The 11,755-nt window shown below is 42.1% G+C and overlaps 1 protein-coding gene across 1 annotated transcript in view; it reads left to right on the forward strand.

Annotated features, from left to right (window-relative positions):
• LOC103740210 (putative Polycomb group protein ASXL1) overlaps positions 1-11,755 on the forward strand; it is a 40,677-nt gene that overhangs the window by 5,565 nt on the left and 23,357 nt on the right. Inside the window, exon 4 of the mRNA XM_029567211.1 lies at positions 1,120-1,228. Coding sequence (XP_029423071.1) covers positions 1,120-1,228 — 109 coding nt within the window. The remainder of the gene's footprint in view (positions 1-1,119; positions 1,229-11,755) is intronic.

The following is an 11,755-nucleotide window of genomic DNA, read 5'->3' on the forward strand; positions in this document are numbered from 1 at the left end:
AAAAATTATATATATATATATATATATTGTTCCTTGGTGTGCTTTTATTAGAAAATATTTAACTGAAAAAATGCACTTGTTTATTGGGATCACACCTTTGAATCTGATCTTTTTGGTCACAAAGTTAATATGGCACTTTCTGAGCATGGTACATAGGTTAAAGTGTATATACTAGAAAACTTAGTTTTGTTCTTGATTTTCCATTTTTATAACACTGTATTTTATGTGCCGGGGGTGGGGAGTGCCAGACACATGTGTGGAGGTCAGAAGACTGAAGGAGTAAGTCGGTTTTGTTCTAGCATGTCGGTCCTGGGGATGGAACTCAGCTTATCAGACTTTGTGACAAGACCTGCTGAGTCATCTTGCAAACCCCAAACACTTGTTTTTAACCGTAAAATTCTATTAAGATGTGTTTTTTTGTTTGTTTCTGGTTTTGAAATAAAGGTTCTAGCCCAGAATAACCGGGAACTCACTGTGTAGCCCATGCTATCCTAAACATTAATTAGCTGGTCCTCCTACCTTACCTTCCCAAGTACTGAGATTACAGACATGAGCCAGCATATCTGGCTAAGATACATGTTGCAAAATTTCTTAGCATATAACTTGAAAAAAACTTTTTTCAATTTATATGTATGTGTATGTGCACATGTGTGCAGGTGTCCTCTGAGGCTGGAAGAAGGCATTGGATACCCTGGAGCTGGAGTTAACAGGTGCTTGTGAGCCACCCATTGTGGGTGCTGGGAGCTGAACTCTGGTCCTCTGCCAGAGCAGCAAGCACTCTTAACTGCTGAATCATCTCTCAAGCACTAGAAAATTAAAATTGTGTGTGGTTTTTCTAAGTTTCTTGAGAGAATTTGTTTCATTATTGTTCGAAAACACTGACGATGTGTTAGGTCTATCTTATGAGTATCACGTACCCTAGCCTGGACATCTCTTGCCTGTGATTTATGTGAATTTGAGTTGGTTATTCTTTTACTACTTTCACAGTAGGATTGGGGGATCTTTTCCTCTGTTTTGCTTGCTCTGCTTGCTTCTGATTTGAAAATGAATTGGAAGGTCTGGGTGTTTGGTAGCAGGCATATGGATTTATATGACTTGTTCATCGTTTGTGATTTCCAGTGGAACATCCCCTCTCGCATGCCTCAATGCTATGCTACATTCCAACTCAAGAGGAGGAGAAGGGCTGTTTTATAAATTGCCTGGCCGAATCAGCCTCTTCACACTCAAGGTAAGATTTGGTTTTAGTGTACTGATTCTCAAACTTTGAATGTGCATTAAGTATAACCTGATGAGTTTGGAAGAGTGCCCATGGATTTATTTTTCTAATAAACAAGTGACACAAATATTCTGGGATCTAAATGGTATTTTGAGATGTTCTAGTGTGAATAGAATATTGGATTTATTAAGTCGTATCAGCTATTCTGTGTTCAGCTGTGTTCTGTGTTTGAATCTTTGTAGCTTTTGTGTAATTGAAAGATAAATATATGTAGGGATAATTGCAAATATGCCTTAGTGAGGATTTTGTTTGTAATAATATTGTGAAGGGTAAATTACTGGGCAGCTAATGTAGTACCTACTCAATGGAAAGTAACTGAAATGTGAACATTAGTATTTACTAAATGATACTAATTATAACGGAAGAGATGGGTTCATAATAAACCTGAAATAATTGGGTTGAAATGAAGGAACTTATTTTTCTACCATTTCTGTTAGATATTTGGCTATCATTGGACCACAATCTGAAAACTTTCTATAAAGGGCTGAAAATAGATATTTTATATTTGGTTGGCCTGCTGGCTCTGTCCTAACTATTCAGCTCTGCCATTGTAGCAGGGAAGCATACGCAAACAAATGGAGGAGACTCATTTATAAATGTTTATTTATAAAACTAGGTGGTGGGAGATTTAACCTAGGGCTTAGGTGACTTGTCCCAGATTTTTTTTTTTTTTTTTTTTTTTAAATTTGAGACAGGGTCTCCCTGTAGCCCCAGCTGACGTGGAACTCGTTATGTAGACCAGGCTGGCCTTGAACTCACAGAGATACGCCTGCCTCTGCCTCCCGAGTGCTGGGATTAAAGGCACACGCCACCACGCGTGGCCCCCTTTTTAAAATTTTTTATTTTTTTTAAACTTTATTATTTTTATTTTATGTGTATGAGCGTATTGTCTGCATGTATGTGAGTGCACCCGTGTCGTGCAATGCTGCTGAGGTCAGAAGAAGGCTTCAGATTTCCCTGGAACTGGAGTAAGGACGGTTCATAGCTGCCATGTGGGTGCTGGGAATCGAACCCTGGTCCAGTCAGTGCTCTCCACCACTGAGCCATCTCTCCAGCCCCTGGTCCCAGATTTTGACAGAAAACAACATGGTGATTATAGGGAAACTAAAAGTTTGCTGCTGATCCTTATTGAGGCAGCATTTGCTGTGTGCTTGGTTTTGTCTCAAACTTAGAGGCTCCAGTGATCCTTCCCCAAGCAATCCATTCTGTTCAGCTTCCTAAGAAGCTAGCTGACCTTTTGTTCTGTTTGTTTTGTGGAGCCAGTCATTGAACTCAGGACCTTCTGAACTGTTCCAATTTCTGCTCTTTTTTCTAAATTTTTATTGTTAACAGTTTCAGCTTTTTTGGTTTTGTTTTTGAGAAAGGGTATTGTTCTACAGTCCCTGCTATGTCTTTCTGCCTCAGCCTCCTGAGTGATAGGATTAGAGTCATGCGCCACTTCTCATGAGATTGAACTCTTTTCTATCTTCCTTTTGCTTACTCCCTTTTTTTTCTTTTTTTTTTTTCTCCCCCTCCTCTAGTGCTGGGGATCAAACCCAGAGACTTATGCAGGCTAAGTAAGCACTCTGCCCTGAGGCATACCTCCAACTCTCTCTTCCCCCTCCCTCCCTTCCTTTTATTTTTTTTTCTTTAAATTTATTTATTTGTATTTTATGAGTGTTTTGCCTGTATGTAAGCGTACCACATGCGTGCAATGCTCCTGGAGGCCAGAGGGAACATTGGGTCCTTGGAGTTTCAGACAGTTGTCAGCCACCACTTCGGTGCTGGAAACTGAACCCAGGTCCTCTGCAAGAGCAGGGCTCTTAACTGCTAAGCCATCTTTTCAGCCTTCCATCCCTCGCTCCTTCCCTTCCTTCCTCTCTTCCCCTCTTTTCCAATTAAGAAAATCTCTCTTTCTCTCTTTCCTCTCTTCCCCCTTCTTTTCCAATTTAAAAAAATCTTTATGGGCTGGAGAGATGGCTCAGCAGTTAAGAGCGCTGGCTGTTCTTGCAGAGGACCTTGATTTGAATCCCAGCACCCACATGGCAGTTAACCTGTTCGTAACTCTAGTTGCAGGGGAATCTGATGTCTTCTTCTGACCCCTGTGGGCATTGAATGACACTGGTGTACCTATCTACATGCAGGCAACATACTCATACACATAAAATAAAAATAAAGAAAATACTTAAAAATTCTTTATTGTGTGTGCGCGTGCTTGTGATGCGTATACAATACACGCGGAGGTCAGAGGACAACATTATTGAGTTGGTTCTCTCCATCTTTTTTTTTGTGGAAAAATTTTCTTAATTTTTATTTTATGTGTATAAGTGTTATGCCTGAATGTGTGTAAGTGCACCTGTGTCATGCAGTACCTGCGGAGGACAGAAGAGGGCATGGGATCCCCTGGAACTGGAATTACAGATAGATGGTTGTTAGCTGCCATGTAGGCATTGTGATATGAACTCGGGTCCTCTGCAAGAGCAGCCAGTGCTCTTAACCACTGAGCCATCTCTCCAGCCCCCTCTCCATTCATCTTTTCGTGGGTTTTGGGGATGGAACTCAGGTTGCCAAGCTTGCATGGCAAGCATTTTTGCCCCACTAAAACCATCTCTTGCTGGCGTTTTCTTTTGTTTTGTTTTGACAGTTCCTTCTGAAGCCCAGTCTGGCCTTGAACTTGGTGGTGATATTCATGCCTCAGTGTCTCTCTCAAGTACTTGAATTACAGGGGTGAAGCACCATGTCCAGTTGTTCCCCCCCCCCCCCCCGAAAGATGGGAGTCTTGCCGGGCATGGTGGTGCACGCCTTTAATCTCAGCACTCAGGAGGCAGAGGCAGAGGCAGGTGGATCTCTGAGTTCAAGGCCAGCCTGGTCTACATAGTGAGTTCCAGGACAGACCCTGTCTCAAAGAGTCCAAAAAAAAAAAAAAAGATGGGGGTCTCACTAGGAATATAATTTAGAGTTATGGTGCTGGATTAGCATGCGTAAAGTCCTCAGTTTGGTTCACTAGCAGGCTCTTGTTCATGTACATGAAGTACATGGGATGGTTCATTGTGTTGTCTATACTGGTTTTAAGTGATTTGTCTTAGCTTCCTGAGTAACTGGGACTACAGCTGAGAATGTTTACTACCTTGCACATGCCTTGTAATCCGCCAGAGTTCAAACCCTAGCCTTGTAACCTGGGAAGGATTTAACTCCCTTTTTATGATGCCGTGACATTGCATGACAGTTGTGCACTTACCTTCACACAGGCAAAACATACATAAACATACAACAAAAATAATAAATATTTTAAAAATTATGATTTGTGTGTATGTGTGCATGGAGTTGTATATGTGGGTGTATATGCCATAGTATGTCTGTGGAGGTCAGAGGATAGCTGTGTGGAGTCAGTTCTCTTTTTTTTTAATATATTTATTATTTTTATTTTATGTGTATGAGTGTATTACCTGCCTGAGTGCACCCGTGTTGTGCAATGCCATGGAGGTCAGAAGAGGGCTTTGGATTCCCCTGGAACTGGAGTTAAAGACAGTTCATAGCCGCCATGTGGGTGCTGGGAATCGAACCCAGGTCCTCTGAAAGAGCAGTCAGTGCTCTTAACTGCTGAGCCATCTCTCCAGTCCCAAATTCTCCTTATATGAGTTTTGGAGATCAAAGTGAGGTTACCAGGTTTTCGTGGCAAGTGCTTTTACCCACTGAGCCATTTTGCTGGCCTTCTGCTGCCTGCTCCTTCCCTCCTTCTGATAGAACCCAAGGCGTCTTGCATGCTAAGCATGTGTTCCACTGCTGGGCTTCACTCATGTCCACATCTGTTTTTCATGTGAACACTGAACATCCCAGAGTTCTTGTCAGAGGCCTTTCTCTTCTGAACCTGGGTAACTAATTTGAAATCCTAGTGAAAAAAGTGACATCAAACTAGGTGTGGGGGCCCTTGACTATAATACTAGCCCTTGGGAGGTAGAGACAGAAGGATAAGGATTCAAGGTCATCAGAAGTCAAGGCTATGTAATTAGTTTGAGGTCAGCTTGCATTACCAGAGACCCTGTTTCAACAAATAAACAAACCAAAAAGTGACTTCAGAGTACATTTGAAGAGATTGAGGGGGAAACCCTTGCAGTTTTAACTATTTCAGTGTAAAGATGAGTGTCAGTTACTTGATAAATGAGGCTATAAACATATCTAACTTGGCAAGATAGACTAGCACTAGCTCTTTGTGGTAGTCTGATTCCAAGCCTAAATCAGCCAAAGCAGGAACCCTGAGCTTTTCTTCTGAGTCATTTAGCCCTAAACTCATTCTGGGTCCTGGTGATTATATCAACACTAGGGGAGAAGAGGGTGACAGAAGTCATGTAGTGCCTACTAACTGCGCTGTGGGTTCATTATTTTCCTCTCAGCATCTCTAAATCCTCCAGAGTCTTAGATTTCTTAGGATGAGATGGCTTAGTGGGTAGATGACACACACACCCACAGGCATAAAATAAATAAAATGTAATAATGTGGTTTTTGTTTTGTTTTGTTTTTAATTTTTTGGGGCTGGAGAGAGCTCAGCGGTTAAGAACACTGTTCTTGCAAAAGATCCGAGTTCGAATCCCAGCACTCACGTGGCAGCTAACAACCATCTGTGACTCCTGTTCCAAGGGATCTGAGGCCCTCTTCTGTCCTCTAAGGACACTGCATAACACAGGTGCACTTATACATATATAGGCTTAACACTCATACACATAAAAAAAATAAATTAAACCAATTTCTTGATCAAGCTCACCTCAGTGTCTATATTTCTTGGTATATGTTAATGTTTGTCTGCATCTGCATACACAAACACACAGGCAGTTCTTTCCAAGGCCCTTTCAGCCCCACCTTGAAAGTTGACATGTCTTCTCCCTCTGTAACTATGCTGGGCTTCTCCTGGACCGTCTGGGTGGGGCTCTTAGGGTGCGCTTCTTAGAGGATCTCTTCAGCTCTTACACATCACCCCTCTGCATTGCAGCTGCTGTGTTTAAGGCTCAGCTAATCATGGTGACACACTGTGATTCTTCACTTTCTCACCTGATTGCAGATGTTGAGCTCTTCCCCACCAGCAGATCTATCTTTAGTATGCTGACGTATTTAAGTCATTTTGTATTAGAGACTGAACCAGTGATAATGAGGGTAGGGATGATTTCTTTTTTAAAGTTTTGGCGGGTATTTGCAGCTCTTTAGTTTTCTTACCCTTGAACACAGTATATAGGTGGAAGTGGTCCAAGTGAAGTAGAAAGAGTATTGGGATTTTTGTCATTGATACTGTTACCACACTGGGGGACCCTTTATATTCTCTTCAACAAGGTCTTCAGCGAGGGCTTGTATGATACAAACAGCACTAAAAGCTCCTCACACCGTCCCCAGCTACTCGGGATGGTAGTAGTCATCACTTTGTAACCCATTTCAAGAGCCTGAGCAAAAAATTCAGCTGGTAAATTATAAAAGACTCTGCATTGTAAGATCAGTACCAGCTTAGGCTACTTAAGATAACCACAGGATGACAGGCTTTGGTGGAGATACTTACTGGGTTTGCAAGATAGGTAGTAAGGAATTAAAGAGACAGTGTTTCCATTTTAATACTTGTCAGATCTATTTATTATTTAATGTGTTTGTGTGCATTGCCTACATGTGTGTTAGTGCACCTGTGTCATGAGGTTCCCAAGGAGGACAGAAAAGGGTGTCAGATCCCCTGGAACTGGAATTATGCATAGTTGTTAGCTGCCATGTGGGTGCTGTGATTCCCACCTGGGTCTTCTGCAAGAACAGTCAGTACTCTTAACCACTGAGCCATCTCTCCAGCCCCACTTTTAGCCTTTAAAAATATACATGTGTTTTATTATTTTTATTTTTCCTGTATGAGTGTAATGCCTGCATATAAGTACACTCAATGAAATGCTTGTGGAGGTCAGAAGAGGGCGCCAAATTCCCTGAAACTGGAGTTACAGATGGTTGTTAGCTGTCATGTGGTGCTGGGAACTGAATCCAATTCCTCTGCAAGAGCAGCCAGTGCTCTTAACTGCTGAGTCAATCTCTCCAGCCCACTTGTTAGCATTTTTAAAATTGAGATTTTGGGGCTGGTGAAATGGCTCTCAGTGCTTAAGAACACTGGCTGTTTTTGCAGAGGACCTGGGTTCGGTTCCTAGCACTCGCATGGTCTGTAACTCCAGTTTTAGGGGATCCAGTGCCCCCTTCTGGTCTCTGTGAGCACTCATACACATAAAGTAAAACCTTTAAAACAAAAATAGATAAGATAAAAATTTCTCTGGTTAAAAAAATTAAATTGTCCAATAGTGATGGCGCAAGCCTTTAATCCCAGCACTCAGGAGGCAGAAGGAAGTGGATCTCTGTGAGATGGAGGCCAGCCTTGTCTACATAATGAGTTCCAGGCCAGCTGGGACTACAGGGGGACTCTGTCTCAAACAAAAAAAACCCCAAATTATTTCAATTTTGGAAAAATTAATGAAATCCTGAAAAGATTAAAGTAAAAATGATTCATCTCAAGTCCTACCACCTAGAAATAATCCCTGCTAACATTTTACTGCTTGTGTACAAATATGTTCCTAAGTACATTGTGCCTTACAGATGAGCACTTCTTAACCTATTTTCCCCCATTGTCATCAGGAAGGCCACTTCCAGTATTCAGTGCTATGAGTGACACTTCAGAGCACATCTTAAGGATGGTCTCTTTGTGCAACTGTATCCTTTGTCCACATTTCTATTTTTTTTTTTCATGGTGTTGGGGACTGATACTAGGATTTCAAACATACTGTACTACTGAGCTGTATCCCCTGACCATTTTTTTACTTTTGTTATGAGACAGTCTCACAAGTTGCCTTTGAATGCATTCTGTAGTCCAAGCTGGGCTTGAATTTCCAGTGCTCCTGCCTCAGCCTTCTCAATAGCTGAGATTACAGGTGTGTTATATTCTACTTGGCTGTGAGTGTTACTTTTTCAACCATAATTAAAGGAAATTATTTAATAGCCGTTGGCTAGAGAGGTTTTTTTTCTCCTCCTCTTCTTCCTCTTTCTCCTCCTCATCTTCCTCCTCTTTCTCCTCCTCTTCCGTCTTCCTATTTTGGAAATCTGAAGCAGACAGAATGTGGACTGCTTTGGGAACCCTGACCCCTGAAGCACTGACTAGCTGCCTGCAGTCTTCTTCATCTTTAACCCTCGTCTAGTCCACCCTGAGCATTCTGAAACAGATTTGTAGGTAACATATAACTTTATTTGAAATGCTTGCATTTATCTTTAAAAATAAGAAACACATTTTTTATTTTATTTTGTTTATTTTTTTTTTGTGGTCTTTTTGAGACAGGGTCTCCCTGTAGCCCCAGCTGTCCTGGAACTTACTATGTAGACCAGGCTGGCCTTGAACTCACAGAGATCCGCCTGCCTCTGCCTCCCAAGTGCACCACCACGCCCGGCAGAAACACATTTTTTAAATAAAATTTTCTTTTTTGAGACAGGGTCCCTCTGTAGCCCTAGCTGGCCTGGAACTCACTCTGTGGATCAGGCTGGCCTTGAACTTGCAGAGATCCACCTGCCTCTGCCTCCCGAGTGCTGTGATTAAAGGCGTGCGTAAATTAAAATTTTCATACCTAAAAACGTAATTCCTTAACGCCTTACAATATCAAATATTCAAATTTTGTCTTGGACATTGTTTAATAGTTGATTCATTTGGATCAAGATCTGAGAAAGGGCTGGGATATAGTATATACAGGGCTCTGGGTTCCAGTCCCACCCCTGAAAACCCAGTAAAACAAAACCAAAAAAGGGTCCCAAATGATGGCTATGCATTGTATTTGATCGATTAAGACTTAAGTCAGGGTATAAATTTTCAGCAGAGAATCTTCATTTTAATTTTGAGACAGGGTTTCCCCCCGTAGTGCCAGTTGGTCTGAAATTTGCTATGGTAGACCAGGCTGGCCTCAATTTCATAAAGATCTGCCTCCAGAGTGCTAGGATTAAAGGCATGCACTACCATACCTGGCTTTTAAATTTTTTATTCCTTTTAAAGATTTTTTTTTGGGGGGTGTCTTTTTGAGACAGGGTCTCCCTGTAGCCCCAGCTGTCCTGGAACTCACTATGTAGACCAGGTTGGCCTTGAACTCACAGAGATCCACCTGCCTCTTACCTCCCAAGTACTGGGATTAAAGGCGTGCACCACCACACCCTGCTAAAGATGTATTTTTAATTATGTATGATGTGTTTGTGTGAGTTCAGGCATGTATGTGCCACAAAGTACATGTAGAAGTCAGAGGACAACTTTTAGTCAGATCAAACTCAGGTCAGCAGGCTTGACGAGCAAGTGCTTTTTACCCACTGAGCTATCTTGCTGGCTTGAGAAACTTCATTTCTTTCTTGGATCAGTTCATAGAATGAGAAGTTCTTGGCAGGAAGGCTCTTCTAGCTCAGTAGGGGTTCAGAGCACAGCTCTGTATGGTGGGTAATGTAGGGAATGGGTATGGATGGGAGGACAGATTTTTCAGCCTGGAGAAGGGACAGGGGATGTCTTCTGTCAAAACGGGGTGTGCACGGCATTTTCGCCTCTAGCAATGGCTTCTACCAGTTCTGTCCTCGAGGTGTATGTCCAGGTCAGTCATGGTGGCACTGTTCACAGTAGCCAAAGACCAGAAACAGACTGGTCTGTGGGGACATATCAGACACATTAGAAAACAACTATATCACAGCACCTAGCCAGCTGTTTAAAAGGGGAAGTGATTTCTCCAAGGATGTGTAGTGAGAAGGAGAATTGTGTATTTTGCATGCTTCTTCCTGCATTGTTATTTTTCATAAGTGGGTAGGAGACCAAGGAACTAAGAAGATGACTCAGTTGGTAAACTGCATGCTGTGCAAGTGTGAGGACATGAGCTTGGATCCCAGAACCCACATAGAAAGCCCAGCAAGGTGGTGTAAGCCTGTAATCTCAGTGCTGGGAAGATGGAGACGGGAGGATCCGTAGGGCCAGCCAGTGCAGCAAATGGGTGAGCTCGGGTTCAGCGAGAGGCCCTGTCTCAAAAAATAACCTCTGGTCTCCACATACATATCCACACCCACATACACACACACACGCACATATACACCCACGTACACATACACACACACACACAAACACACACACAAAAACAAGGCCTGATTTCTCCAAGGATGTATAGTGAGAAGGAGAATTGTGTATTTTGCATGCTTCTTCCTGCATTGTTATTTTTCATAAATGGGTAGGAGACCAAGGAACTAAGAAGATGACTCAGTTGGTAAACTGCATGCTGTGCAAGTGTGAGGACATGAGCTTGGATCCCAGAACCCACATAGAAAGCCCAGCAAGGTGGTGTAAGCCTGTAATCTCAGTGCTGGGAAGATGGAGACGGGAGGATCCGTAGGGCCAGCCAGTGCAGCAAATGGGTGAGCTCGGGTTCAGCGAGAGGCCCTGTCTCAAAAAATAACCTCTGGTCTCCACATACATATCCACACCCACATACACACACACACACACATATACACCCACGTACACATACACACACACACACAAACACACACACAAAAACAAGGCCTGAAAGATTCCTGGAAGTCTGCTAGTCTTCAGTCAGTGTTGGAATCAGAAGAAGTTGGTTCCACTATCATCAGCAAAGGAGTGTCACAGCAACAAGCTGAACTCTCCAGTGAGAGAGAAGATAAGCAGGCAAAAAGCAAAAGCTCCCTTCTGCCATGGCCTTTTATATGGGCTGACATCAGAAGGTAACACCCACATTTGGGGTAGGTTTTCAAGCTTCAAATAATCCAATCAAGAAAGACTCTCTCATTTCAGTTAATTCCAGATCCAGTCAAGTTGACAACCAAGATCAGCCATCACATCCTCCAAGGTAGAAAATTGCTACCTCTTAAAAAAAAATTATTATATATGCATCAAAAAACCCAAAGAAAAAGAAAAACAGACAAAAGAACATGCAGGCTCACTAACCGGAGATTGCTGTTGCTTGCTTTTCCTCTGTTATGCACCTGTGCACTGAGTGCTTTTAACAGTTCCTAAGGGTATGTGTTATCAATTTCGATTTACAGAAGAAATTATGATTTACATAACTTTTAAGATTTTAGCATTAGTCAGTGGTAGAGCAGATACTCAAACCTGTATCTATTGAACTCTAAAAGAATGAATGTAGGGCTGGAGAGATAGCTCAGCAGTTAAGAACACTGAATTTTCTTGCAGAAGACCCAAGTTCAAATCCAAGCACCCACATGACAGCTAACAACTCTGTAATTCCAGTTCTAGGGGATCCAACGCCCTCTTCTGACCTCCTTGGGCACTGAACAACATGGGTGCACTTCCATACATGCAGACAATACACACATACACATAAAATAAAAATAATAGATATATTTTTAAAAATAAGAGAGCATACTTTTATTTAAATTACATTTTGAATGATTTGTTTTTTTTTTTTTTTTTTTTTTTTTTTTTTTTAGAAAGGGTCTCCCTTTTGTCCCCCGTTT

The sequence above is a fragment of the Nannospalax galili genome, unplaced genomic scaffold (assembly GCF_000622305.1).
Source record: "Nannospalax galili isolate Female #2095 unplaced genomic scaffold, S.galili_v1.0 scaffold221, whole genome shotgun sequence".
Classification (NCBI taxonomy): domain Eukaryota; kingdom Metazoa; phylum Chordata; class Mammalia; order Rodentia; family Spalacidae; genus Nannospalax; species Nannospalax galili.